The sequence below is a fragment of the Salmo trutta genome, chromosome 27, assembly GCF_901001165.1.
Source record: "Salmo trutta chromosome 27, fSalTru1.1, whole genome shotgun sequence".
NCBI classification, from domain to species: Eukaryota; Metazoa; Chordata; class Actinopteri; order Salmoniformes; family Salmonidae; genus Salmo; species Salmo trutta.
Window position 1 is genome coordinate 17,720,246 of NC_042983.1, and position 27,975 is coordinate 17,748,220.

A 27,975-nucleotide genomic window follows, 5' to 3' on the forward strand; every position below is an offset into this window, starting at 1 on the left:
GCTAAATTGCTTAGGCTTTGTGGAAATTGTAAATGTCTCTAATATCAAAAATTTGTCAAATGTTTTTATTTTTTTAGCTGTTACATCAGGTGAGGAGTTGGGCAACTGGAAATGTCAGACGAATATTTATAAAAATAAAAAATAAAAATAAATATTTTAAAAAAATCACACTGAAAGCAATATGTAAACGCACAAAGAAAATAACGTTAATACTTTTTATTAGAACATTAAGTTGACATTGAATCAATTGAAAATGTCAGTCTTCTAATTAATGGGCTCAAACAATTCCTTTACTCATAGCCATCCAGTGGCATAACAGAGTAAGGCTGGTGGTAAAGTTGAACCCTTACGATCTTGCTGGTCACATGGTCCTTATCATCTGTGGATGGGCACAATGTTACATCTGTTGGGAAAACAATTAATAAGAAGTCAATAGTTTATCTTCTACAGTTGTCACGGTGCTGGCTAGCCAAATTAGTATAGATTTAGTCTGGATAAAATAAAATCCTGCCCAAGAATTAATGGCAAACCAGCTTTTCAAGATAGCTAGCTCATTTGAGGAGTCACCTGAAGTGTGAGAGGAATTGGAGATCAAGGAATACAGCAGTGCTGAGGCAGAGGGCTCGTAATGAGGACGACTGGCTACTATTCTAAACTGTGTGGTGAGCTTTCTGGCAACCAGATCTGCTGGAGCATCAACCAAGTGGGTGCTACACAGAATGGAAGAGGAGAAGTCTAGTAGCTATGTCCAATGGCTATAAAAGTCAGGCTGGTTCTCAGACTTGCCCTCTACAAGATCATCAGCAGACACAATCACCATCATCTACCATCCTCTGACCAGCTCCCTCCGCTCAAGCCATAAACTGACCCTCTCCATCTCTCCAGGACGCAGCTTTCAAAGACTTGGCGTCTATTAGTTGACCTGTCATATAATATTGCTTGTTTTTTGCTCTTGAAGCGGTTTGAGATTCTATGAAAAGCACTATAGAAATGAAATACATGATTAATTATAATTTAGCTAACAATGCCAGCTAGCGGTTTTGATTGGAATACATTGGCCTACATTGGGCGGTTTCTATGGTCTCCTTGATTGAAGAGGGGGACTACAATTCAGTGGCGAAGTGGCAGTGAGGAATTCATATCTCAAGAGTATTCGTCCAAAGTTATGAGTGGACTGTATCCTGAGTGAGAGCATGGGGAGATAAAATACAAGGGCCTCCCGAGTGGCACAGTGGTGCCACTAGAGATTCTGGGTTCGAGCCCAGGCTCTGTCGCAGCCCGGCTGTGACCGGGAGGCCCATGGGGCGGCACACAATTGGCCCATCATCGTCCGGGTTAGGGGAGGGTTTGCCGGCAGGGATATCCTTGTTTCATCGCGCACTAGCGACTCCAGTGGCGGGCCGGGCGCAGTGCATGCTGACACGGTCGCCAGGTGTACGGTGTTTCCTCCGACACATTGGTGCGGCTGGCTTCCCGGGTTCAATGGGCATTGTGTCAAGAAGCAGTGCAGCTTGGTTGGGTTGTGTTTCGGAGGACGCATGGCTCTCGACCTTCGCCTCTCCCGAGTCCGTACGGGAGTTGCAGCGATGAGACAAGACTGTAACTACTACCAATTGGATACCACGAAATTGGGGAGAAAAGGTACTTTTTTGAAAATATAATAATACAAACGACATCTCGTTCCACAGGTGTCCTACATCTACAGAGAAGGCACGGACGTCGAGACGCCTTGAGCTACCTGCCAACCCCCAGACGACCTGATCCGGCTGCTCAGCTCCTTCTGTTGGCCACCTGCACCTCCCTCTGCTCAAGCCTTGTGCTATTGACTGTCGCTCCATGTGTCAGAGGCTTAAAGTATTCAGAACTTTGTGGTCTAGACCTATACTCATGTCATTCATATTTTTATTTGATGTTTGTTTTGCTTTTCAAGCAGTCTGAGATTTGTTTACTTGTGTGTACTGCAATTCAGCTTTTAGCTGCCAAGTATGGCCTACATGTAAAATGGTTTATAAACTACTATGACTAAAATAAATATCTCAGGTGATGAATTATAGTGCCTTCAGAAAGTATTCATACCCCTTGACTTAGTCCACAGTTTCTTGTGTTACAGCCTGAATTCTAAATAGATTAAATATTTTTTCTCTCTCACCCATCTATACACAATACCCCATAATGACAAAATTAAAATATGTTTTTAGACATTTTTGCACATTTATTGAAAACGCAGTATTCACACCCCATGCCTGAAAGTACGAAGAGTTGTACTAAGTGATGTGTCGTGTTTGCCCCAAACATAACGCTTTGTATTCAGGACATAAAGATACATTCTTTGCCACATTTTTGCAGTTTTATTTTAGTGCCTTATTGCAAACAGAATGAATGTTCTTTTAACTCTGTCATTTGGTTAGTATTGTGCAGTAACTACAATGTTGTTAATCCATCCTCAGTTCTCCTATTACAGACATTAAACTCTGCAACTGTTTTATAGTCACCAACGTCCTAATGGTGAAATCCCTGAGTGGTTTCCTTCCTCTCCCCGACAACTGAGTTAGAAAGGATTCCTGTATCTTTGTAAGGACTGGGTGTATTGATACATCATCCAAAGAGTAATTAATAACTTCACCATGCTCAAAGGGATTTCAATGTCTGTTTGTTTTTTTTACCCATCTACCAATAAGCAGTGGTATCTGTACTCTACTATTTATATTTTTGACTACTTTTACTTTACTACATTCCTTAAAAGAAAATATTGTACTTTTTACTCCATACATTTTCCGTGATACCCAAAAGTACTCGATACATCTTGAACGCTTAGTAGGACATGAAAATAGTCCAATTCCCTCACTTATCAACAGCACATCCCTGGTCATCCCTACTGCCTCTGATCTGGCGGACTCATTAAAACACACATGTTTCATTTGTAAATGATGTCTGAATGTTGGAGAGTGCCCCTTGCTTTCTGTAAATAAAAGAAAAACAAGAAAATGGTGCCATCTGGTTTGCTTAATATAAGGAATTTTAAATAATTTATACTTTTACTTTTGATACTTAAGTATATTTTAAACCAAATACTTTAAAACTTTAACCCAAGTAGAATTTTACTGGGCGGCTTTCACTTTTACTTCAGGTCATTTTCTATAAAAGGTAGCTTTACTTTTACTCAGTATGACAGTTGGGTACTTTTTCCACCACTGCCAATAGGTGCCCTTCTTTGCAAGGCACTGGGAAATCTCCATGGTGTTTGTTGCTGAATCTGTGTTTGAAATTCACTGCTCGACTGAGGGACCTTACAGATAATTGTATGTGTGGAGTACAGAGATGAGGTAGTCATTCAGAAATCATGTTAAACACTATTATTGCACAAAGAGTGAGTCCATGCAACTTATTATATGTGACATGTTTAGCCAATTTTTACTCCTGAACTTATTTAGGCTTGCCTTAACAAAGGGTCTGAATACTTTTTGATGCAAGACATTTTTGCTTTGAATTTTTAATGAATTTAAAAATATATATATATATATATATATATATATATATATTTTTAATGAATTTAAAAAAAAATATATATATATATATATATATATATATATATATATATAAATAAAAACATAATTCCACTTTGACATTATGGGGTATTGTGTGTAAGCCAGTGGCACACAATCGCAATAATAAATGTTTAATGGAAAAAGTCAAGTGGTGTGAATACTTTCTGAAGACACTGTATATGATATGCATTTTGGCATGGCATTTATTTCAAATGTGAACCACAGTAAAGTTAGATCAAATAGTAAACAGTCTAATCTCTAGCTCAATAGGTAGGACACTCACCCCAGTAAACCTCTGCCCGACCACCGCTGTGGGGTAAGTCCCATTTGGGTCTTCTGGCCATTTCGAATCACTGTAACGTTTAATGGTTTCTAAGGAACAGAAAAGACAACATGTCACGCATAGTAAATTATCACTGTAGACTGCATTTCATATTGCTGTCATAATGGCACGTTTCCCTGCCAATGATTAAGTCATTTGGCACAATAAAATACAAGTGGTTATAACAAGATTATTATAGTCACAGACTAACATACCCCTTCACTATGCTGAACCACTGAGGCAATATTCTGCAGGTTCTGGAAGTTCCCTGTGTTGATGGATCCAAATGCTATGATTTCATCACTAATTCGCAAGCCCTATGGGAAAAAAACAAATGTATCACAACTGAAAAAACCCCACTGTTAAATAACCCCAAACAAACACACTAAGTAAATAACAATGTCTGTGTTGTAAACAAATTCTATATATGTTTTAGGTCAATCTAGAAACTGTAAACACTCACAGCCTGACAGGCAGGGGAGCCTTGTGAGACAGCATCCACACGGGCAAAGGGAGAGGGCAGGGTGACCTCCTGCTCCATGGACTCAGTCTGGGATTCTGCCTGGTCCTGCTCGCGCTTCGCCTTCTCTAGAGCATGCAGCCTGTGCAGGGCCTCCTCGATTTCCACCATGATGGCTTTGTGATCATTCTGTAGACCTGCCACATCGACAAGGTGGCCATAGTTAGCAGGGGGAAAAATACAGTAGGCAGTAGCACACACGAACAATGGAACCCCTTACACACTACACTGTAAATAGTTTGTCTGACTGATGTCAAGTAATGTGTCAGTTAAAACATGTTATATTGCATAGCAGTGCTACAAGCTCTCTTACAAGAAATACTGTGCCTTGCTGTTCTGATCTGGTAGACATTAACATCTGCGCGAGGGAATCCCTCTGCATCAACCAAAGGACCTTCCATTCCAACCTCTTGCTAAAAGAGAACACATACAAATTATTGAAGGGGAATCATATTTCTTGCGTCATATAATAGCCTCACAACACGCACACACACGTTGTTTCTAACGTTAGATAATACAGACTGAATAAAGCTAGCATTGATTGACGTAAATTAGCTACAACATATTGGAAAAACACCACATTTGAGCTCGCAAGCTAGCGTTAGCTCGCTAACGTCAGCTGGTCCAAAATGTAAACAAACAACGTATCCATTTAACGTTACCAACTTACATCTTCCAAAACGTCGTAGTAAGCTTTGATTTGTTCTTCAATAGTGTCTTTCTTTTTTATAAGACTTTGGACATCTTCCATTGTTATTGTCGAATTTCCATCGTTGTTTTCCTCCGTCATCTTCATGATTCTCTCTCGTCCGGAAACTCATTAACGACAACTACCAGTCGGTGAATAACAAAAACAAGTCACACAAGTAAAAATTCTTAGGCCCGGTCGCTATTTCCGGTTTATTCTTCTTCTTCGGTGGGGTTTATCGGCGGTTGGCATCCAATGTTATGGTGCATTACCGCCACCTACTGTACCGGAGTGAGGGCAAGAGACAGGGAGAAACTAAATCCAACCTGTCAGCCCCGTTGCTCTAAAAAAAGATAACAAAAATATTTAAGACTATATCTAATGGCGTTCTACTCAATATACTCTTTAAACTAATTTCCTGTATCCCCTTCTCCCTCATACGAAATCTCATCCTCTCTCTTTCCCTCCAATAATGTCCACACTGTATCTACATTAAAAAAAAAATACATATCTTATACCTTTATTTAACCAGGTAGGCTAGTTGAGAACAAGTTCTCATTTGGAACTGCAACCTGGCCAAGATAAAGCATAGCAGTTCGACACATACAACAAGACAGAGTTACACATGGAATAAACAAAACATACAGTCAATAATGTAGAAAAAAAGAAAACAAAATGTCTATATACAGTATGTGCAAATCAAATCAAATCAAATCAAATCAAATCAAATCAAATTTATTTATATAGCCCTTCGTACATCAGCTGAAATCTCAAAGTGCTGTACAGAAACCCAGCCTAAAACCCCAAACAGCAAGCAATGCATGTGAAAGAAGCACGGTGGCTGGGAAAAACTCCCTAGGAAAAACTCCTGAGAAAGGCCAAAAACCTAGGAAGAAACCTAGAGAGGAACCAGGCTATGAGGGGTGGCCAGTCCTCTTCTGGCTGTGCCGGGTGGATATTATAACAGAACATAGTCAAGATGTTAAAATGTTCGTAAATGACCAGCATGGTCAAATAATAATAATCATAGTAATTGTCGAGGGTGCAACAAGCACGTCCGGTGAACAGGTCAGGGTTCCGTAGCCGCAGGCAGAACAGTTGAAACTGGAGCAGCAGCATGGCCAGGTGGACTGGGGACAGCAAGGAGTCATCATGCCAGGTAGTCCTAGGGCTCAGGTCCTCCGAGAGAAAGAAAGAAAGAAAGAGAATTAGAGAGAGCATATTTACATTCACACAGGACACCGGATAAGACAAGAGAATACTCCAGATGTAACAGACTGACCCTAGCCCCCCGACACATAAACTACTGCAGCATAAATACTGGAGGCTGAGACAGGAGGGATCAGAAGACACTGTGGCCCCATCCGATGATACCCCCGGACAGGGCCAAACAGGCCGGATATAACCCCACCCACTTTGCCAAAGCACAGCCCCCACACCACTAGAGGGATATCTACAACCACCAACTTACCGTCCGAAGACAAGGCCGAGTATAGCCCACAAAGATGTCCGCCACGGCACAACCCAAGGGGGGGGCGCCAACCCAGACAGGAAGACCACGTCAGTGGCTCAACCTACTCAAGTGACGCACCCCTCCCATGGACGGCATGGAAGAACACCAGTAAGTCAGTGACTCAGCCCCTGTAAAAGGGTTAGAGGCAGAGAATCCCAGTGGGAAGAGGGGAACCGACAAGGCAGAGACAGCAAGGGCGGTTCGTTGCTCCAGCCTTTCCGTTCACCTTCACACTCCTGGGCCAGACTATACTTAATCATAGGACCTACTGAAGAGATAAGTCTTCAGTAAAGACTTAAAGGTTGAGACTGAGTCTGCGTCTCTCACATGGGTAGGCAGACCATTCCATAAAAATGGAGCTCTATAGGAGAAAGCCCTACCTCCAGCCGTTTGCTTAGAAATTCTAGGGACAATTAGGAGGCCTGCGTCTTGTGACCGTAGCGTACGTGTAGGTATGTACGGCAGGACCAAATCGGAAAGATAGGTAGGAGCAAGCCCATGTAATGCTTTGTAGGTTAGCAGTAAAACCTTGAAATCAGCCCTTGCCTTAACAGGAAGCCAGTGTAGGGAAGCTAGCACTGGAGTAATATGATCAAATTTTTTGGTTCTAGTCAGGATTCTAGCAGCCGTATTTAGCACTAACTGAAGTTTGTTTAGTGCTTTATCCGGGTAGCCGGAAAGTAGAGCATTGCAGTAGTCGAGCCTAGAAGTAACAAAAGCATGGATTAATTTTTCTGCGTCATTTTTGGACAGAAAGTTTCTGATTTTTGCAATGTTACGTAGATGGAAAAAAGCTGTCCTTGAAGCAGTCTTGATATGTTCTTCAAAAGAGAGATCAGGGTCCAGAGTAACGCCGAGGTCCTTCACAGTTTTATTTGAGACGACTGTACAACCATCCAGATTAATTGTCAGATTCAACAGAAGATCTCTTTGTTTCTTGGGACCTAGGACAAGCATCTCTGTTTTGTCCGAGTTTAAAAGTAGAAAATTTGCAGCCATCCACTTCCTTATGTCTGAAACACAGGCTTCTAGCGAGAGCAATTTTGGGGCTTCACCATGTTTCATTGAAATGTACAGCTGTGTGTCGTCCGCATAGCAGTGAAATTTAACATTATGTTTTCGAATGACATCCCCAAGAGGTAAAATATATAGTGAAAACAATAGTGGTCCTAGAACGGAACCTTGAGGAACACCGAAATTTACAATTGATTTGTCAGAGGACGAACCATTCACAGAGACAAACTGATATCTTTCCGACAGATAAGATCTAAACCAGGCCAGAACTTGTCCATGTAGACCAATTTGGGTTTCCAATCTCTCCAAAAGAATGTGGTGATCGATGGTATCAAAAGCGGCACTAAGATCTAGGAGCATGAGGACAGATGCAGAGCCTCGGTCTGACGTCATTAAAAGGTCATTTACCACCTTCACAAGTGCAGTCTCAGTGCTATGATGGGGTCTAAAACCAGACTGAAGCGTTTCGTATACATTGTTTGTCTTCAGGAAGGCAGTGAGTTGCTGCGCAACAACTTTTTCTAAAATTTTTGAGAGGAATGGAAGATTCGATATAGGCCGATAGTTTTTTATAATTTCTGGGTCAAGATTCGGCTTTTTCAAGGTAAGATAAGGGAGTTAAGGCAATAAATAGGCCATGGTGGGGAAGAAAATACAATACAGCAATTAAACACTGGAATGGTAGATGTGCAGACGATGAATGTGCAAGTAGAGATACTGGGGTGCAAAGGAGCAAGATAAATAAATACAGTATGGGGATGAGGTAGTTGGATGGGCTGTTTACAGATGGGCTATGTACAGGTGCAGTGATCTGTGAGCTGCTCTGACAGCTGGTGCTTAAAGCTAGTGAGGGAGATATGAGTCTCCAGCTTCAGTGATTTTTGCAGTTCGTTCCAGTCATTGGCAGCAGAGAACTGGAAGGAAAGGCGGGCAAAGGAGGAATTGGCTTTGGGGGTGACCAGTGAGATATACCTGCTGGAGCGCGTGCTACGGATGGGTGCTGCTATGTTGACCAGTGAGCTGAGATAAGGCGGGGCTTTACCTAGCAGAGACTTGTAGATGACCTGGAGCCAGTGGATTTGGCGACGAGTATGAAGCGAGGGCCAGCCAACGAGAGCATACAAGTCGCAGTGGTGGGTAGTATATGGGGCTTTGGTGACAAAACGGATGGCACTGTGACAGACTGCATCCAATTTGTTGAGTAGAGTGTTGGAGGCTATTTTATAAATGACATCGCCGAAGTCGAGGATCGGTAGGATGGTCAGTTTTAAGAGGGTATGTTTGGCAGCATGAGTGAAGGATGCTTTGTTGCAAAATAGGAAGCCGATTCTAGATTTAATTTTGGATTGGAGATGCTTAATGTGAGTCTGGAAGGAGAGTTTACAGTCTAACCAGACACCTAGGTATTTGTAGTTATCCATATATTCTAAGTCGGAGCCGTCCAGAGTAGTGATGCTGGACGGGCGGGCAGGTGCGGGCAGTGATCGGTTGAAGAGCATGCATTTAGTTTTACTTGCATTTAAGAGCAGTTGGAGGCCACGGATGGAGAGTTGTATGGCATTGAAGCTCGTCTGGAGGTTAGTTAACACAGTGTCTAAAGAAGGGCCAGAAGTATACAGAATGGTGTTGTCTGGGGGCCTCCCGGGTGGGCGCAGTGGTCTAAGGCACTGCATTGCAGTGCTAGCTGTGCCACCAGAGACTCTGGGTTCGAGCCTAGGCTCTGTCGCAGCCGGGCCGCGACCGGGAGGTCCATGGAGCAACGCACAATTGGCCCAGCGTCGTCTGGGTTAGGGAGGGTTTGGCCGTCAGGGATATCCTTGTCTCATCACGCACTAGCAACTCCTGTGGCGGGCCGGGTGCAGTGCACGCTGACCAGGTCACCAGGTGCACTGTGTTTCCTCCAACACATTGGTGCGGCTGGCTTCCGGGTTGGATGTGCATTGTGTCAAGAAGCAGTGTGGCTTGGTTGGGTTGTGTTTCGGAGGACGCATGGCTCTCGACCTTCGCCTCTCCCGAGTCCGTACGGGAGTTGCAGCGATGAGACAAGACTGTAACTACTACCAATTGGATACCACAAAATTGGGGAGAAAAAGGGGTAAGAAAAAAGACTGGTGTCGTCTGTGTAGAGCTGGATCAGAGAATCACCAGTAGCAAGAGCGACATCATTGATGTATACAGAGAAGAGAGTCGGCCCGAGAATGGAACCCTGTGGCACCCCCATAGAGACTACCAGAGGTCCAGAAGGCCCTCCGATTTGACACATTGAACTCTATCAGAGAAGTAGTTGGTGAACCAGGCAAGGCAATCATTTGAGAAATCAAGGCTGTTGAGTCTGCCAATAAGAATGTGGTGATTGACAGAGTCGAAAGTCTTGGCCAGGTCGATGAATACAGCTGCACAGTCATCATTTAGGACCTTGAGCGTGGCTGAGGTGCACCCATGACCAGCTCTGAAACCAGATTGCATAGCGGAGAAGGTACGGTGGGATTCGAAATGGTCGGTAATCTGTTTGTTAACTTGGCTTTCGAAGACCTTAGAAAGGCAGGGTAGGAGTATGGGTCTAGAGTGTCTTTGAAGAGGGGGATGACCGCGGCAGCATTCCAATCTTTGGGAATCTCAGACGATACGAAAGAGAGGTTGAACAGGCAAGTGATAGGAGTTGCAACAATTTCGGCAGATAATTTTAGATAATTTCCAGATTGTCTAGCCTGGCTGATTTGTAGGGGTCCAGATTTTGCAGCTCTTTCAGAACATCAGCTATCTGGATTTGGGTGAAGGAGAAATGGGGGAGGCTTGGGCAAGTTGCTGTGGGGAGTGCAGGGCTGTTGACCGGGGTAGGGGTAGCAAGGTGGAAAGTCTGACAAGCCGTAGAAAAATGCTTATTGAAATTCTCAATTATAGTGGATTTATCGGTGGTGACAGTGTTTCATACATGCTCCACGGTCTCTGTTTCCTGGCAATACTCACATTTTCCTGTTGGATGCTTTCCTATCACATGTAAGGTCTTATTCAACTGGCTGTGTCCCACCCTTGATCTTGTAAATATAGCCTCCTCTCTTCTGTCCCTTCCTGCCGTTCTCGCCTCCCCAACTTTCCTCTGTACTTGAAATAAATGCCTGCCCTTAGTATCTCTATTCCACTGCTCCTGCCATTTCTCCACCATCACTGTTCATATCATGCTTTTTGCCTCTGCCTTGCTCATTGAAACTACAACATCCCCACTTCTAAGTGCTTGTTTAGCCAGTACATCAACAGCCTCGTTCCCCTCCACTCCCACATGAGCTGGGACCCATGTAAATATTAACTGTATACCCATTTGTTTACTCCTGCCATGGGTTTCTAGCTTAACTTACTCCAACCACTGCAAGGCCAACAGAATGGCCATCATCTCAGCCGTATATAAAGCCAGATGATCTGTAATACGTTTCCTGACTCTCACCCCACATTCCTGCACTACAAATGCTGACCTAGTACGTCCTGTCCTTGGATCTTTTGAACCATCTGTGTAAATGGCCACAAAATTCTGATACACAGTATCAATACTTTTCTTAAACAAATCAGATGGATCAACAGCCTCTTTACCTTTCTGTAGTCTCTCCAACACTTCTAGAACAACTACTGGAGGTGGGAGTAGCCATGGTGGATTCACAGGGATAGCTACCATTGGACTAAACTCCCTTCCATACAGTCCCATCTCCTTCGCCTGGGTATTACCCACCCACCCAAAGCTTGTGTTCTGTCTTCGCTCATGTTCCCAGCATGCCTGTAAAATGCCTGTAAAATCCCTGAGATAACCATGTCTCTGTAGGCTTACCCAATAATGAATTGTCAGCTGCTGTCTCCTAATATGCAATGGCATTTCCCCCATCTCCACCTGTAGTGCAGCCACTGGGGACGTCCAAAATACATATTCTGAGTCCTTGTCCCTGTATGACATCTAGCCTTTCCAATGATGTCCGGGCTGCCGAACCATACGCTATACTTCCATAGTCTATTACAGATCGGATCACTGCAACATATATGGTCTTCAATGAGGCACGCCCAGCCCCACAATCCTTCCCTGTCAGATAGAGTGCATCACCTTTAGTACCTTTCCCACCACACTCTCAATGTGTTCTGCCCAGGTCATTCTAGTATCAAAGTATACCTCAAGGAACCTGAAGGCCCCCTCGCTCTCCAAGTTTCTCCCATATAACCTCAAGCATACCTCATCTCACACCTTCCTCCTGGTAAATAGCATTGACTGAGTTTTCTCTACAGAGAACCTGAATCCCCACATTAATGTCCACCACTCTACCTCATATTGCTTCCTGTACCTTCCTGACTATACAGTATATGGCACATTTCTTCCTCTCTTCCATAAGGCCCCATCATCTGCAAATAACGACCTCCCAATATCCGGCTGTACCTGAGAGTAAACATCATTGATCATGATTGAGAACAACAGAGGACTAATCACACTCCACTGTGGTGTACCATTATCCACCATGTAGCTGCCTGAGAGAGACTTCCCCACTGTCATGTCTGACAGTTCAATAAAACATATTCTTTAGCTAAATGCATTCTTGTTCAGCAAAGCAGTCTTCATTCCTGGTAATATAAAATAACTTGTCACACTTCATCAGTTTTCCCTCTACCGTTACCACTTCAGCTACCAAAATCTAGCCTCTTCACCACTGGATAACTGTGTAACGTCCCGGAGCGAAGAGGCTACCCAAATTCAAAACCTAGTCATCGAATACATTACAAATACAGACCAGACTCAGAGAAAGAACGCAAGCTGTTCAAATTAGTTTACCAAGAAATACTCTACATATACAAAAGTAGGTGGACACCCCTTCAAATTACTAGATTTGGCTATTTCAGCAACACCTGTTACTGACAGATGTACAAAAATCGAGCACACCGCCATGCCATCTCCATAGACAAACATTGCCAGTGGAATGGATTTACAGAAGAGCTCAGTTACTGCCCTGGTCAACTGTAAGTACTGTTATTGTGAAGTGGAAACGTTTAGGAGCAACAACGCCTCAGCCGCGAAGTGGTAGGCCACACAAGCTCACAGAACTATTATTGTTGACTATAAATAGTTTTGGCAATTTTGCAATATTTTTGTGCTAGCTTGCTATACCTGCACCAGAACACCACTATTTTTCCTTCATCATTTGTTGTCAATCTTTTTTTAATAGGGATCCAATTTTTTTCAATGACTGATCAAAACTCTCTCTCGTCCTTCTACATGTGGTGAGCAATATGTATGAAACACGAATCGCAATAAAATCACAGTATCAAATCACAATACATATAGAATTTAGAGAACCGCAATGCATATCGTATTGGCACCTGGGTGATTGTCATAAAACCAGTTTTAACCATGCCAGTAGCAAGAAAACTAACAAACAGATAAAAAGAAAATAGTACCGCAATAAAATAACAATAACGAGGGTATATACAAGGACAACCGATACAGAGTCACTGTACTGCGGTACGAGGAAGTTGGGGTGATATGTACATGTAGGTTTGGTCAGGTGATTGATTGAAGTACTATGTACATGTATTATTGCAGTAAAAAGTGCCTGACATGTTTCTCATTACCATAACACTCCTTCAAGTTGCTGTAAATACTACAATAGGCTTGGATTTTTTTTTTTACATAGTATCTCATAGAATACTTTGATTATTCTTTGTATGATAACTAGTTTAAAATATATTGCTAATTCTGTACCTTTCCATCATTTTCACCCTAATTATTCATTTACAAAATATACAGAACGTGACTCTTATTCTGAAGAATCCCAGAAATCCATGACCCGGAAGTACTTGTTTCACAGAGGTGGTTTGATTTGCTTCTGGAAAGGCTTTCCACTCGATGTTGGAACATTGCTTGCTTCCATTCAGCCACAAGAGCATTAGTGAGGTCGGGAACTGATGTTGGGCGATTAGGCCTGGCACACAGTCAGCGTTCCAATTCATCCTGAAGGTATTCGATGGGGTTGAAGTCAGGACTCAGTGCAGGCCAGTAAAGTTCTTCCACACCGATCTTGACAAACCATTTCTGTATGGACCTCGCTTTGTACATGGGGGCATTGTTATGGTGAAACAGGAAAGGGCAATCCCCAAACTGTTGCCACAAAGTTGGAAGCAAATAATCATCTAGAATCATTGTAGGCTGTAGCGTTAAGATTTCCTTTCACTGGAACTAATGGGCCTAGCCAGAACCATGAAAAACAGCCCCAGACCATTATTCCTCCTCCACTAAACTTTACAGTTGGCCCTAAGCACTGGGACAGGTAGCATTCTACTGGCATCCGCCAAACCCAGATTTGTCCGTCGGACTACCAGATGGTGAAGCATGAATCATCACTCCAGATAACACGTTTCCACAAATCCAGCATCCAATGGCGGCGAGCTTTATACCACTCCAGCCGATGCTTTGCGCATGGTGATCCTTAGGCTTGTGCGAGGCTATTCGGCCATGGAAGCCCATTTCATGAAGCTCCAGACTAACAGTTCTTGTGCTGATGTTGCTTCCAGAGGCAGTTTGGAACTTGGTAGAACGTGTTGACGATTTTTACTCGCTTCAGCACTCGGTGTTCCCGCTCTGTGAGCTTGTGTGGCCTACCACTTCGTGGCTGAGCCGTTGTTGCCCCTGGATGTTTCCACAATAACATCACTTACAGTTGACCGGGGCAGCTCTAGCACAGCAGAAATCTGACTTGTTGGAAAGGTGGCATCCTATAATGGTGCCACGTTTAAAGTCACTGAGCTCTTCAGTAAGGCCATTCTACTGCCAATGTTTGGCTTTGGAGATTGCATGGCTGTGTGTTCGATTTTATACACCTGTCATTTACAGGTGTGGCTGAAATAGCCGAATCTACTAATTTGAAGCGGTGTCCACATACTTTTGTGTATATACACACACACAAAGGTACTGGTGCAAATACCATATTTTCCTGTCATGGCAGTACAAAAAATGACCATGTCAGGAAATACCATGGTATTTTCCTGCCTAGGATAGTGACCAAAAACCATGATAGTACCATGGTATTAAGGGGTAATAATCAGCTGCCTGGCTGATGACCACCGCGGTAACTAGTGACGACCAATGACACCAGGAAAAACATTTTATTTAATCTTTATGGAATTAGTTTTCATTCCACAAATGGTAAGAGGGTATTGTAAAAAAAGAAACAACTCAGAATGTTGGTATGAGTGGATGCAAAAATGTAGAGAAATTCATATTAAGGAATATTAGGCCAGATTTATTGATGAACAAATTCTGTATTTAAAAGTATCAAAAACATGCATGTACAAATGGTGAGATGTAACATTTTTTTTAAAACAAATTGTAGCCATTATCTTTTGTGATCATAAACCCAGAGCCATATGCTGGATTCATGACGGAAACTCGGAACCTCAGAGTAAAAATGTACCTATGTTATTTGTGTAGAGCTTCCCATTGGTTTATTCTGATACTGTCTGAGTGGGAAACTCGGGTATTATCGTTTCCAAGTCAAACATGTCTGAGTTTCCTAGTTCCGACATGTCATGAATCAAGCATTAGCGCTTCCTAAACCATTGGTGGCCAACTCTGTTGTAGTGGTGTGGTGCAGGCTTTTGTTCCTTTGTTATTTTGATTAGTTCAAATCAGGTGTGTTACTGCTTGCCTGAAACAAAAACCTGCACCCACACAAGCCCTCTGTGTATTAGTGACCATCCCCGGCCTAAACCAATATTTCCACTTGACATAACCTGAGGTTTACCAAGGAGGGTGATAATACAGTAATACCTTACCAAAAGAAAACCGTGGTAATCTTTAAATAAAACTTTCCAATTACAAAGGTCCATGTACAGTATTAATTTGCATGTCACGTTGATGGCTTGAGTTTCTTCTTCTTTGACTTCACCACCTGGGGCAACGGAATTTTGAAGGCAGTCCTACAAGGAAAAGGCATTTGAAGATGACTAAACACATTTTCACAGAAACAAAAAATAATTACCACCCGTTTCTACTTCCCCTAATGTCTATTACAACAAGAGTAAAGGTCTGTAGTACTCACTCGCATGTTGTGCAGATGGGACTGAAGTTGCAGAATACTTCAATAGAATAGGGTTTGTTCATTAGAAATTAAATCATTATACAACTGCAAATGTTCACAACTTTTATACAATGAAAAAACAAAATATAACTCACTTGACAAACACACTGAGCAGACATAACCAATCTCAATGAGGTTTCTGTGGCAAAAGCATGCTGCTCTGTAATCCACATGTACAGGAGGTGGCAGCACCAGTTGGGAGCGTTGGTCAGAGTCTGGCAGGAATACCCACTACAGGTAAAAGAGAATGTAACCAATGTCACACAAAACATAAGACATAAAAGCTAATCAATGTTTATCTCTGATATCATTTTTATCCTCACCAGAAGATACTGTGCCAAGGCAATCTTCTGTGGTATCTTCAAGTACAATCCTCCAGTTATGTCACAGGCCTGTTAAGACAAATGCAGTAGAAAATGGTGAACCTGAAAATGTTTGTGCACATCTATATGATAAAGCAATCAAAACTTGCCTGTTGGAGGAGACCTGAGTCCGAGTCTAACACACAGGCGTCTATTAGGATGCTCTGTAACAAGACAAAATAGAGGCACAGTTTCTTTATTAAACACATGCTAAAGAAAGCGAAAGCTGAGAAGAAAGTAATTTTACCTGCTTCTGGGCAGCGAAGATCACATTCATGAAGTTCATGTATTGCAAGGCACAGTCTTCCGCTGCTTTAACGACCTATTCCGCAAAAACACAAAACAAATATTCAAACCACACTCACCAAAAGAGTAAGCTTCCCTTGTGAAACTGACTCCAGTGAGGTCTTACCAATATCCTTGACTTCATTTCTTGTCCGGCTGAAAAAAAAGCAGGGAAACATATGACTGAAAACCATGACTTGTATAATGACCATTACAAAATTGTAAGATTAAATCTGATGGAATTTATTAACACTTTATTAGCCTAGTAATTGAAATGCTCTGAATACCTTCCAGCTCCTTTGCGACTCTATGGATATCTGAATATTGAAAGTAAAAGAAACATCAAATTTGAGCTGGATGCTTGTATGACGGGGATTTTATTTATAATTTACAAATCGACAAAACACCAAAGAAAACCAGCCATTTAAAAATAATTCAGTGGCTGCGCATCAAAGTTTTCTAGAGCCCTCTTCCCGACAACTAAAGGTCTGAAGCTTCTGCGCATGTGCGTGATTCTCTACTTCACGCAGTTTCTGCTCTACTCATTCGGCTTCCCAGAAAACAGGCAACTCTGGCAAATGGTGCTCATTTAATAAAGTTGGATTAAAGCTGAATCAATGTCTGCAAAAATCACATAATGACAGTATTCTGCACAACAGAACTGAATATAATAGCATAACATTATTGTAAGACAAAAAAACACATTTATGATTTTTCCCCCCTTATGATATTGTGCGAATGGTCATATTAAATACATTATTTAAGTGTGAAACGTCAATCACTTTCATGGGGATATATATTTAGATGTTCTTGAGTTATCAACAGTGTTGTTCTAAAGTAGCCTACAGGGTTGTTTTGAATTATGTACGGTGACTAAATTTAGAACAGATGGTGTTAAACTAGCATACCTGTGTTTTGTTTCAATCAAAGCGCATATTTTGTCTAGTGGCGCATGCTGTTGAGTTTTGGCCGCACAATCATTCTAAAATCTCATAAATTATTTATTTTCATTTTCTTAATTTAACGTTATACTTTGCTATTATATTTGGTTCTGTTATGTTGACTACTATCATTATGTGATCTTGCAGACATTGATTCAGCATTGACCTAACTTTATTAAATGAGCACCCTTCACCAGAGCAGCCTATACTCTGGGCAGCCAAACGAGTAAAGCAGACAATCATGCATATGCGCAGAAAGTTCTTTTCTTTAGTTGTCGGGAAAGGATTCCAGAGACTCTGATGTGCAGCCTTGGCCAACATAATTTCAGGGAAATTGATTCATATCTTCTCTAAGATGGTGATTATGCTGCTGTTCTAATGGAAATGCATTGTAATGACTAAGTATTTTAATGGAAAGGATACAGCAGAGAGCTTTAGCAAGTGATCCCGCCAATAGTGTGTCTGTCTGGTTTCCCTTCACTTCAGCTGAAAAACATAACAAAAGTGAGGATCTTCTAAGAGTACACAAAGGGAGTTGACAAACACTGCTAACTGTGTTATTTTTTGGCAATGCACAGGGAAATTATTCTGCACTTACTTCTTGACATGAGATTCTTGATCTCTTCTGCAATGAAGTCATTGGCAACTGACAATAGCTCATACTTGCCATCCCCACTTGTTGATGCATTGTCATCCCCATGACCATCTCCAGATTTCCAGAGCTTACAAGGATACAGAAAATGACTGCAGCATATGACAAGGGAGGAAGAGAGAGATTTGTAATTAGATTGGAACACGAAATCACAGGACAGAAACCAGCATTTATAAGTATTCTGTGTATCTACTAACAACTGACAAGTTTGATTACCTTTCCTGACAATGGCTGGCAATTATGGCCAGCTTGTTGGTCCTAGTCATGACCAGGTGGGAGTTTCCCATCACCATGACGGCATCCAGACACTTGGAAAGGGTGAACTAAGAGAGGAGAAAGACAAATCAAGCATATCTCAGTCTAATGTATTATTTCAAGTAGAGGCTAACTCTGTAGACAATTGCACAATTAATAATAGTTAAATACCTGAGGTTCTCGATTAGCTTGCTGACCCCACCATATGGGATTGACATCCACAACAATGACCAGAAGACTTACTTCATCCTCTGCAGACAAACACAGAAGTTAGCTTGACAGGTGGCTATTGTTGTTATGACAATAACTAACTTATGACTTTTCTCATGCATTCATTTTATATCAGTGATTAGTACTACACCAACGTTACTAATTGCTAGCTAGCTAGTGATTAGCACAAACTAGCCAATGTTAGCTAGCTAGCCAGCTATGTCATTCCTTCATAAAACTCATTCAATGCCAGCAAGCTTGTAAGCCAATGTTTTCACTACATATATATATATATATATATATGTTACACATGCAATGTTTTAACATATTCATTATTGTTTGAAATGATGGTTTATTATGGTTAAATCTCTATTATGGTGAATTCACTTACCCGACGCCATCACCATAAGTTAACATTGCTAACTCCTCCAGCGTACCCAAACTAAAGACCTGCCCATTTCTCCCTAAAACAACCAATAAGAAATGAGTTGTACATCATCAAATTGCGACGTCTGATATTTATGCCGCGTTTAAAACACCTGGGAACTGGAAAATCTTTGACTTCCGAGCGTTGACGACAACTTGGAACTCGGGGAAAAATGAGCTCGGACTGAGAAAAAGGACCGTGCAATTGGGACGTCTCTATCCCATTGAAGCTTACATTTAACATAGTTAGAGCAGGGTTTCTCAAATTCGGTCCTCAAGTGCCCGTTTTGGTTTTTGCCCTAGCACTACACAGCTGATTTAAATAATAAACTAATCATCAAGCTTTGATAATTTGAATCAGCAATGTAGTGTTTTTCCGAATTCCCAGTTGTCGTGAACGCACTGAAGTCAGAGATTTCCGAGTTCCCAGTTGTTTTGAACGCGGAATCCATCTCAAGAAATTAGCAAACATTTACCTTAAACCCAGTGTAAGTGTGACATAATTTGCTATTAAACGTATTTTATTTGACGCAAATCAAGGATTGTCTTTTCTCAGTCCAAAACGTAAGAAGCTACACTTGAAAGAGCATAATTCGCGTCAGAGGAGGAAAAACGTGGCTGTTTAATGCGCGCGAGCAAGTACATGACTAGTAGCTCGCTAACGTTAGATAGCTGGAGAACGAAGGACTAGGTAGCGTAGTTGTCAGCAAAAATCCATCTGGCACATGCTAGGTTAGCTGGCTAGAAAGTTTATTCTACAAATATTCAGGTATCATCTGGGCCGCTTTCTGCTTTTGTTGAGGTGGGGAATTGTTTGACAGAATGGACAAAGATGGTGAGTTTAGGTGTCATTGATGAACTTGATGAGTAGACATGCTTCTCATATGGTCCCCCATAGGAATATATACAGGGTCTTGCCTGCAGTTGATTTCATGGGGGTTGTTTCCATGTATGCACAACACACTATTCACTTTTTAGTGAGAGTGTAATCAAGTAGATTTGCACTTCTATATAGATCATGTTTCCATATGACTGATTGCCCATGGCCATCTCCTTTCAGAGCTGGTGGAGTACTTCAGGACACAAATGAGACAGGACCCTGAGGTACCCTCTGCTGTAGCAGCAATCCGCACTCTCCTGGAATTCCTCAAAAGAGACCAAAGTCAGATTTACTTTCAGACAAGACATTACTTTTCTACCCTCCTTCATTTGTTATACTGATGTGTAGTGAATCAAGAGGCAAATCTTTTGTCTGATGGTTACTGAATTTATGATATTTTCCTCATCACTGCTGAAGGGTTTGTACTCGATTTGTCAATTATTAGCAAATAGACAAGTTGTGGTATTGATTGGCTGGGTGCTTTATGTCCCTGAGCAGGTGAGACCATCCTGGGCCTGAGAGAGAACCTGACCCAGACCATTAGGTGTCTGGAGGAGGCGGACTCCTCTGTGGCTGTCTCGTCTGGTGGAGAACTGTTCCTCCGCTTCATCAGCCTCACATCACTGGAGCACCCTGTGAGTAGAAGGCTATCACCTATCCCTCTAGCTGCAACACCTAGGCTAGTCTTATACACTCCGAGCCCACTTTACTGTGATTTTACATGTATTCAATGGTGAGAGTACTTTGAGTTGTACAACGTACCATCATGATTTGAGATGTCATTCTCAGAAATGTTTTATTTGTCCCCCGAACAGGATCTCTCTCAATGCAAGAAAGTTATGGTAGAGAGAGGAGAGCTCTTTCTAAAGAAAATATCCCTTTCCAGGAGTAAAGTAGCAAAACTGTGCCATATCTTTATCAAGGATGGAGCTGTAAGTATTTCTATAGAATTTTGTTTTTTGAATGAAGTCTCAAACCCACTCCACTGGAATACATGGTGATTCTGTTCTCTATTGCCATTCACAGAAAATACTGACACACTCCTCCTCCCGGGTGGTTCTTAGGGTACTGGCGAGTGCAGCAGCCGCCAAGAAACGCTTCATTGTCTACGTCACTGAGTCACAACCAGACTCTGCAGGGTGTGTGCTCAACACAAACGCATGCATATGTATAATACCAAACTAAGCAAACCCTAGAGAGGAACTTGAAAGAATATTCACAAGTATACTTTCGTCTCTTTCCAGACAAAAAATGGCAGACAAATTAAGCAACCTAAACATTCCGGTCACAGTGGTTCTTGATGCTGCAGTGGGGTAAATATCAAAATCATTTGTTGAGTCATGAAATTATATAAATCAGATTGAGATCTCAGCTCAATCATACTATTATTTTCTTGAAGGACCTTAAAATTACTGTTTTAATAATACCCACTTTTGATTTATACAGGTAGTCTATATGAAGGAAGTAGTCAGTGAAAACCATGTCTCTTATTAGTACTGAAAATTGTGTGTTTTGTTAAAGGTATATCATGGAAAAGGTGGATCTGGTGATTGTGGGTGCAGAGGGAGTGGTGGAAAGTGGTGGCATTATCAACAAGGTACTGTGTATATTCTGAATTGGATAACACACCAATCAGACACATTCTGGACAATCTTAAGTTTGTCATTGGATGATGTTACCATTTACAACACATCATGGGTTACCCTATGTTCTGCAACCCACTTGACAGATTGGCACCTATCAACTGGCTGTGTGTTCCAAGGCTCACAACAAGCCTTTCTACGTTGTGGCAGAAAGCTTCAAATTTGTCAGACTCTACCCTCTAAACCAGCAAGATGTCCCAGACCGATTTAAGGTAATTGCACTGAAATATGGTCATTAACATTCTTCTTTCATTTACAATCTGTAGAAACTGAGAATAAAGGTTCAGAACGTTTGTCAAACATTACAGCACAGTTAAAGTATATGGGAATTAGAAAATCAAAAGTGGATGGTTTTCAGAGATAGATGGGAGGATTGAGGGTAGCTGAAGGGTGGGACTAAACAAATACAAATTAAAAAAGATACATGTAAAATATAGTTTCCGTAAAGTGTAGTATGTACACGGAACAAAAATATAAATGCAACAATTTCAATGATTTTGAGTTAGAAGGAAATCAGTCAATTGAAATAAATTAGGCCCTAATCTATGGATTTCACATGAATGGGCAAGGGTGCAGCCATGGGTGGGACTGGGGAGCCACCCACTGGGGAGCCAGGCCCAGCCAGTCAGAATTAGTTTTTCCCCACAAAAGGGCTTTATTACAGACAGAACTACTCCTCAGTTTCATCAGCTGTCCGGGTGGCTGGTCTCAGACCATCCAGCAGGTGAAGAAGCCGGATGTGGAGGTCCTGGGCTGGCGTGGTTACACATGGTCTGTGGGTTGTGAGGCTGGTTGGAAGTACTGCCAAATTCTGTAAAACGACAGAGGCGGCTTATAGTAGAGAAATTAACATTCAATTCTCTGGCATCAGCTCTAGTGGACATTCCTGCAGGCCACATGCCATTTTCAAGCTCCCTCAACTTGAGACTAGTGGCATTGTGACAACTGCACATTTGTGTCCTTTTGTCCCCAGCACAAGTTGCACCTGTGTAATGATCATGCTGTTTAATCAGCTTTTTGACATGCCACATCTGTCAGGTAGATGGATTTTCTTGCACAACATTTGAGAGAAGCACTTTGTGCGTATGGAACATTTCTGGGATCTTTTTATTTCAGCTCATGAAACCAACACTTTATTTACATATTGCATTTATTTTTGTTCAGTATATAAGCTGTAAGTAGAAGCTAAGTATTGTTAATTATTTTACTCTAATTAGGGGAGGTAGAATCAGAGTAAAATAAATTAAACATTTGAAATCTATGGGGGATTGGAAATGATGCAGACAATTACATTGATAGAACCCACAATCTACAATGTTAAAGCTGATCCACCCCTAAAAACAATTAAAGGTCATTGGGCTGTAGTTATTTTATGTGCTAACTTGTGGTCTCACTTTACTCTCTCTCTCTCTCTCAGTATAAAGCAGACACTCTGAAGGCAGTGGAAGATCTAGCACAAGAACACCCCATGATTGACTACACACCACCATCGCTGATTACGCTTCTCTTCACAGACCTGGGGGTTCTCACTCCTTCCGCAGTCAGTGACGAACTTATTAAGCTGTACTTGTAAACCACCACTAGAATACAATAAACACCATCAAATGGATTCATTTAATTCAGGTATGAACAAGTCACCTTTCATTATGCATATCACTAATGACATTAAACCCATAGTGAGTCAAGACATAATACAAGGATTTTATTAGTCTTGGATTTAAGGAGAAACTCAAAAAAGCTGGTGTTTTACTTTGTGTGTGTGAACATTTGCCCCCTACTTGCTTTACTGGAGTTTGAAAAGGTTCCTCTGACCCATGGGAGAGTATATAAAATTACTGTACTAGTCAATTACGAATTAAAAGCAATCAATCTCAAAAGGACAAGGAAACACTTTATTATGAACTGGATTTGGGTCATGAGTTCATCCACATTTTAACTTGACTCTGAAAGTCTGAGCTCTGTATCTGTTATTCACCCCGTTGTGACCAATGTCACCCTCTGCTAAACCAGAAAAAAACAAACATTGAACATAACTACCAATACAAACTAGAATAAAATCTGCACAAAATTGTCCTCATTTGATAAAGTACAATACTAGAACAATAAATGCTCAGGCAACTACTTCAAACTGGCAACAATAGCTCAGATCTCACACCAAGGCTTTTCTTATTCTGCATCTTACCCCAAAATGTAAGTCTTAAATACATACAGTACAATTATATACCATTACTTTTTCCATTAAATATGCATTGTGCATACTGTGACTGATTGGCACGGTAGGTGTTAAAAAAACGTATTTGTACGACAAAATATACTCCCTAAAAAACATCTAGAGCAAGCTGAACAGTTGTCTAACAATTATCATTCCAAGCCCAGTGTTGTATTTAATGTGTCCACAACTTACTACAAAACCTCCTGGCATTGAGTTTTAGGGCAGTGGGTTTGAATGCATAAATACTCTTCTTGATCAAAAATGTTTAATACCCTCTTCAGTGCTATTGATATCAAAGTCTGAGGAGTCAATGCAAAGACAGTTCTCCTCGATTGGAAAAACATACATTGTACTATGGCCTGAAGTACGAGAAGAGGAAAACAGAGACATGAGACTCGATAAGGAAAAGGCTTTTCAGAGGTTGTTTGATTTCCAACTTTGTAGTATGGTGCGGCTAATGGTTCAAGTGAAAGATGACTCACTTTGGAGTTGGAAAAAAAGCCTTGTTTTACACAACTCTCCGCACCTCGAAAAATCTCTTCAGGTAGTAGATCTGTCCCAGGGTCATGGCTACCAACACAAGAGCTTCAAAGAAGGACCAAAGCACCACTCGGCTGTTTGTGTTGTCATTAACTAGAGGGGAGGGAGAGAAACAGGATAATACTTTAAACAACTACTGCCACTGAACAATGCATTCATTAAGCTGTCAAAATTGATGTTCTTTACATAAATGCTGTTTGGTTTTGTTCATACGTTATTCATTTTCTATGGAAATAGCAATGTAAAATGTGCTATCTTGTTGAAGAAAGAAGTAGCACAGAAGTGGTCTTACTTGCTCTGTGTATTCTCTCTCGGACCTCCATGTACTCCTGTTCATGTTTTACTGCCGTCATGGCAACTGCTAGCTCATTAATCATCTCCTCCAGCTTGTTCTGGTGGGCTGTGAACAATAACAGTACACCAAATATTGCACAGTTAAAGAAACGAAGAAGCACAGGCACATACATTTAAATCAAGTAAAACTCAAATCCAAGGCTTATTGTAGATGCTGGTTAAAGGGATGTAAGGACTTTCAAGCAATAAACTTGTGCAGGAAATGTTTGTACATCACACAATAAACACCATCAGTAACTATCAGTAAACTGTGACATCCATGTCTTTGCCAATATCTTGGGTATACCTATTGTGCAAAATTGTCCTTTTAACTAATCTTTACATTAACCTTACACTATGTCAGGTACATTTAAATAATTTAAGTTTGTTTTCTACATAAAATAATTGCAGTAATAAAAGACTTGGATAAAACTAAAGGCACAGTTTGAGCTGGTAGTGCTGTACAAACTGCTGCATTGACTGGACACACGTGTAAATGGATTGGATACCAGATTTCTTATTGAAACTGACCAACCAATCATTTTGAAAGACTGAGGGGAAAAAATATATAATTGTTGACCCAATTTGTTCACTTACTGCCCATAAGGCAGAGGCTGAGGGGGGCATACATTTCCAAAATCCATTCCCCAGTCTCAAGTCATAGCTCGGCAACAGGTGAGTGTCCATAAAGCAAAACAGCACAACCCAGGCAATTAATAAAACTGCACGATTTAAATTCCCTGTGTTTATTAAGTAATTCAGTATCTGGGGTAAGCAACACTACAGAGAATGAGGTCATTCTCTCCAAAAGCATTGAAGAACGACCATCTGACCTCATGCAATAGTGTTAACCTACCGTCCCAGGTGTCTCCACCACCTGATGGAGGGAAGGGGCAGGCAGAATGAGAAAAGGAGGAATATGATAGAACAGAAGGAATATAAAGAAAACAGCAGGAGAAAATGAAAGTAGCACACAGTGTTCCCCAGAACGTAAAAACATTGACGGTGAGATGATTTTCCTAACATCAGTCAGTGTAGCCATTGCTGCCTCGTCAACCTTAACCCCAGCCTACCTTCCGTCTCCATGCCGTCTCCCTTGGGGGCCTCTCCGATGTCAATGGTAAACATGACAATCTTGGGCGTCATGGTGGACATCTTATTGCTAAAGCAGAACTTGTATGTGCCATCCATATGGGCAGCCACAGAGTACTTTCCACTGGATTCTCTGTCTCCTTTATAAATCTGCTTTCCATCTGGACCCGTGATCTGCAAATGAAAAGTACCTGCTTAGTAATTGATATTCCCCTGTTATAGGGATAGCTCAGATGAATTACAAGATGACCAACTGGTTTCCTTACCTTGTAAGCAGTCTATGGCCAAGGTATGACAGCAATCCATGCTTTGGTTTTATTTCCCTTGCACTGTTTCCAAATGCTAACATTTTAGCATTTGTGGCACAAATCCCATTTAAGTCATGGTACCGATATTAGCATTTTTCGTGCATCATGTCCAAACATCCGAAAGTATCTAAAATTGATTCTGAAGCTCAACAAAGTCACTTATAGATAATTTGAACATGAACATCGTGCACCCAAAATGCTAATACCGGCACAATATAGTTGAATGGGGCTTCCGAGTGGCGCAGCGGTCTAGGACACTGCAGTACCAGGTTCTAATCCAGGCAGCATCACATCCAGCCGTGATTGGGAGACCCATTGGGCGGCGCACAATTGGCCCAGCATCGTCCGGGTTTAACCGGGGTAGGCCGTCATTGTAAATAAGAATTTGTTCTTAACTGACTTGCCTAGTTAAATAAATGTTAAATAAAAAAAAATATATAAGTGGGATGATAGCAGGGCAAGGAAACCAATATATAATTTGGGTGAACTATCCCATTACCGTTAGGAATACAGGTAATTTAGTTATGTTTTGACTGGACACCAGAATTAAAGGCGCTACATGGTCAATCCAACATCTGCCATGCAGCATTTATGGCGATATGGCCTCTGCAGAAGTCAGGGCATTCATACTTCTTGCGCTTAGTGGAGCAGGGCAGAACTGTTGTGAAGGAAGTTGTCAAGGAAGTGAGTTTGTGTTTAAACAGGACCTCCAGCACCCCCATCAACCCTCAACCAATCATGTCAATGCGGAACTGGGATATGGAGCCCTCTGCATCGTTACAAAAAATGGGAGGCGCATGCCATGCACATGGCTCAAATTGGGCCTCTGCATGCCGCTGGAGGCTTCGCAATTGCGTCACACCCTCCATACTGGAGCCCCCGACCACATTTTCGGATCAAGCATAAATTGGCTCTTCGACAGAATGCTGCCCAAATCCACCAACACAAATATATGAATTATAAACAGCCATAACATGAAATCATGCCTTGGCTCATGTTATTTAAATTATAATAACTACGTAAACAGGATAGTAGCTACTTAGAAAGCTACTAACTATTATTATATGGCACAATTCCAGTGACGTTTGCAAGGTGATGCTGCTAGCTAGGCAGGTTAACATTAGTTGGCCAACTCGCCAAAAAGTTAGCGATCAAAGATACTTAGCCACTAACATCCAGAGATAGTTTTCTAATATCTCCGACATAGCTAGCTACATTACCAAGCTATCTATTTACCCACCCAACTTAGCTAACAATAAAATTGTCAGTATTCTGTACCGCAAGGTGTAGACTTCACTACAAGTACATTATATGACAAGACCAACTGTTAGCATTATTTGTTAGCCACACCAACTCGCATTGCTAGCTAATAAACTAGTAGGACGAGTTTAATGTCTTGCTAGCTAGCTAGGCTAACGTTAGCTAACTCAATGGCTCATATAGCAAGGCCCGCATATTCCAAACCTAGCTAATTGAGCTGCTGCAGCGACTGATTTCGCTCAAACAGATTTAGAAAGATGTTGGGCACCTTCCACAACTCAATGGGCTTACCTCCACATCGATGTCAAGGAAACCTCCTTCGGCCACCTCAAACATGAGGCCCATCTTGGTACCAGAGTTGACTCGTTCAAATAAACATTCTTCTGCATGAGCGTCTATGCTTACAAAATAACCTGACGCGGTGGCGGATAACATAGCTAAAATGACCATAAACTCAGAGAGGGTAAACATAACTGCTGTTGTTTTTCGCAACTATCTATGTGAAAACGACGCTAAAACGTACCGGTAGAGCAAGCCACTGGTTTGTGGAGGAGGAGCTAACACTACTAGTGGAACGCGGACCCGTTCTTCACACCTCAGTGAACGCGTTTACTTGAAGATGGTGCCACATAAAGACGGGAAAACGAGCCGCATCAACGTTTAAAAAGCTATTCGATTTCCACTCCGCACTAATACACTACACTCTCAAATTGACCCGGGCCCTGGTGCAAAACCTGTTGTAGGCCTACATATCATAATCTAGTACACCGGCCGATTGTAATTTAGCTGCAGATGAAGATTTCGCTCGCCTGCTGTAATTCCTTGTTCTGCGTTTGCGGTTTACTAAACTTTCAGCACCATGGACAGCGCCACAA

General features: G+C 41.7%; 4 protein-coding genes across 6 annotated transcripts; 1 reads left to right on the forward strand and 3 right to left on the reverse strand.

The window, feature by feature from the left end:
- Positions 1-201: 201 nt before the first annotated feature.
- On the reverse strand, positions 202-5,283 carry psmd9 (proteasome 26S subunit, non-ATPase 9). The gene is made up of 6 exons (XM_029717018.1): positions 5,058-5,283; positions 4,701-4,800; positions 4,331-4,524; positions 4,083-4,184; positions 3,829-3,917; positions 202-403 (listed from the first exon to the last, which is right to left on the reverse strand). Exons 1-6 carry the CDS (start codon positions 5,181-5,183, stop codon positions 376-378), a joined length of 639 nt encoding a protein of 212 aa, XP_029572878.1. The 5' UTR covers positions 5,184-5,283; the 3' UTR covers positions 202-375.
- Positions 5,284-14,843: 9,560 nt separating this feature from the next.
- On the reverse strand, positions 14,844-18,887 carry gtf2h3 (general transcription factor IIH, polypeptide 3). Its single transcript, XM_029717023.1, has 13 exons — positions 18,798-18,887; positions 18,368-18,447; positions 18,158-18,264; positions 17,888-18,033; positions 17,713-17,775; positions 16,636-16,665; positions 16,476-16,504; positions 16,311-16,385; positions 16,174-16,227; positions 16,025-16,093; positions 15,797-15,932; positions 15,663-15,699; positions 14,844-15,540 (listed from the first exon to the last, which is right to left on the reverse strand). Exons 1-13 carry the CDS (start codon positions 18,811-18,813, stop codon positions 15,471-15,473), a joined length of 912 nt encoding a protein of 303 aa, XP_029572883.1. The 5' UTR covers positions 18,814-18,887; the 3' UTR covers positions 14,844-15,470.
- Positions 18,888-19,259: 372 nt separating this feature from the next.
- LOC115164491 (translation initiation factor eIF-2B subunit alpha-like) lies at positions 19,260-23,388 on the forward strand. Of its 2 annotated transcripts, none has more exons than XM_029717024.1 (9): positions 19,260-19,667; positions 19,893-19,994; positions 20,211-20,347; positions 20,528-20,644; positions 20,739-20,851; positions 20,957-21,025; positions 21,234-21,309; positions 21,442-21,567; positions 22,773-23,388. In XM_029717024.1, the coding sequence occupies exons 1-9, from the start codon at positions 19,655-19,657 to the stop codon at positions 22,926-22,928; spliced, it is 909 nt and encodes a 302-aa protein (XP_029572884.1). In that variant the 5' UTR covers positions 19,260-19,654; the 3' UTR covers positions 22,929-23,388. The 2 variants fall into 2 exon arrangements, with proteins under 2 accessions (XP_029572884.1, XP_029572886.1); XM_029717026.1 differs by having other exon boundaries at positions 19,261-19,320.
- LOC115164492 (transmembrane emp24 domain-containing protein 2) lies at positions 23,234-27,808 on the reverse strand. 2 transcript variants are annotated; one of them, XM_029717027.1, is made up of 5 exons: positions 27,392-27,808; positions 25,514-25,706; positions 25,297-25,317; positions 24,400-24,507; positions 23,234-24,200 (listed from the first exon to the last, which is right to left on the reverse strand). In XM_029717027.1, the coding sequence occupies exons 1-5, from the start codon at positions 27,569-27,571 to the stop codon at positions 24,076-24,078; spliced, it is 627 nt and encodes a 208-aa protein (XP_029572887.1). In that variant the 5' UTR covers positions 27,572-27,808; the 3' UTR covers positions 23,234-24,075. The 2 variants fall into 2 exon arrangements, with proteins under 2 accessions (XP_029572887.1, XP_029572888.1); XM_029717028.1 differs by lacking the exon at positions 25,297-25,317 and having other exon boundaries at positions 27,392-27,779.
- Positions 27,809-27,975: the final 167 nt, after the last annotated feature.

Excerpts from the sequence above, each read along its gene's own strand:
- psmd9 (XM_029717018.1), bottom strand. The coding sequence starts at position 5,183 with ATGAAGATGACGGAGGAAAACAACGATGGAAATTCGACAATAACAATG. Across the intron at positions 4,525-4,700 it reads AGCAAGGCACAGTATTTCTT|GTCTACAGAATGATCACAAA; the intron begins GTAAGAGAGCTT and ends TCGATGTGGCAG. Across the intron at positions 404-3,828 it reads TCGGGCAGAGGTTTACTGGG|ATGTAACATTGTGCCCATCC; the intron begins GTGAGTGTCCTA and ends TTTTCCCAACAG.
- gtf2h3 (XM_029717023.1), bottom strand. Across the intron at positions 16,386-16,475 it reads AAATGAAGTCAAGGATATTG|GTCGTTAAAGCAGCGGAAGA; the intron begins GTAAGACCTCAC and ends TTTGCGGAATAG. Across the intron at positions 15,541-15,662 it reads CCCATCTGCACAACATGCGA|GACTGCCTTCAAAATTCCGT; the intron begins GTGAGTACTACA and ends TTTTCCTTGTAG.
- LOC115164491 (XM_029717024.1), top strand. Across the intron at positions 19,995-20,210 it reads ATTCCTCAAAAGAGACCAAA|GTGAGACCATCCTGGGCCTG; the intron begins GTCAGATTTACT and ends GTCCCTGAGCAG. Across the intron at positions 20,852-20,956 it reads TCACAACCAGACTCTGCAGG|ACAAAAAATGGCAGACAAAT; the intron begins GTGTGTGCTCAA and ends GTCTCTTTCCAG.
- LOC115164492 (XM_029717027.1), bottom strand. The coding sequence starts at position 27,571 with ATGTTTACCCTCTCTGAGTTTATGGTCATTTTAGCTATGTTATCCGCC. Across the intron at positions 25,318-25,513 it reads AGACGGCATGGAGACGGAAG|GTGGTGGAGACACCTGGGAC; the intron begins GTAGGCTGGGGT and ends TCCCTCCATCAG. Across the intron at positions 24,508-25,296 it reads TGGTGGAGACACCTGGGACG|CCCACCAGAACAAGCTGGAG; the intron begins GTAGGTTAACAC and ends TATTGTTCACAG.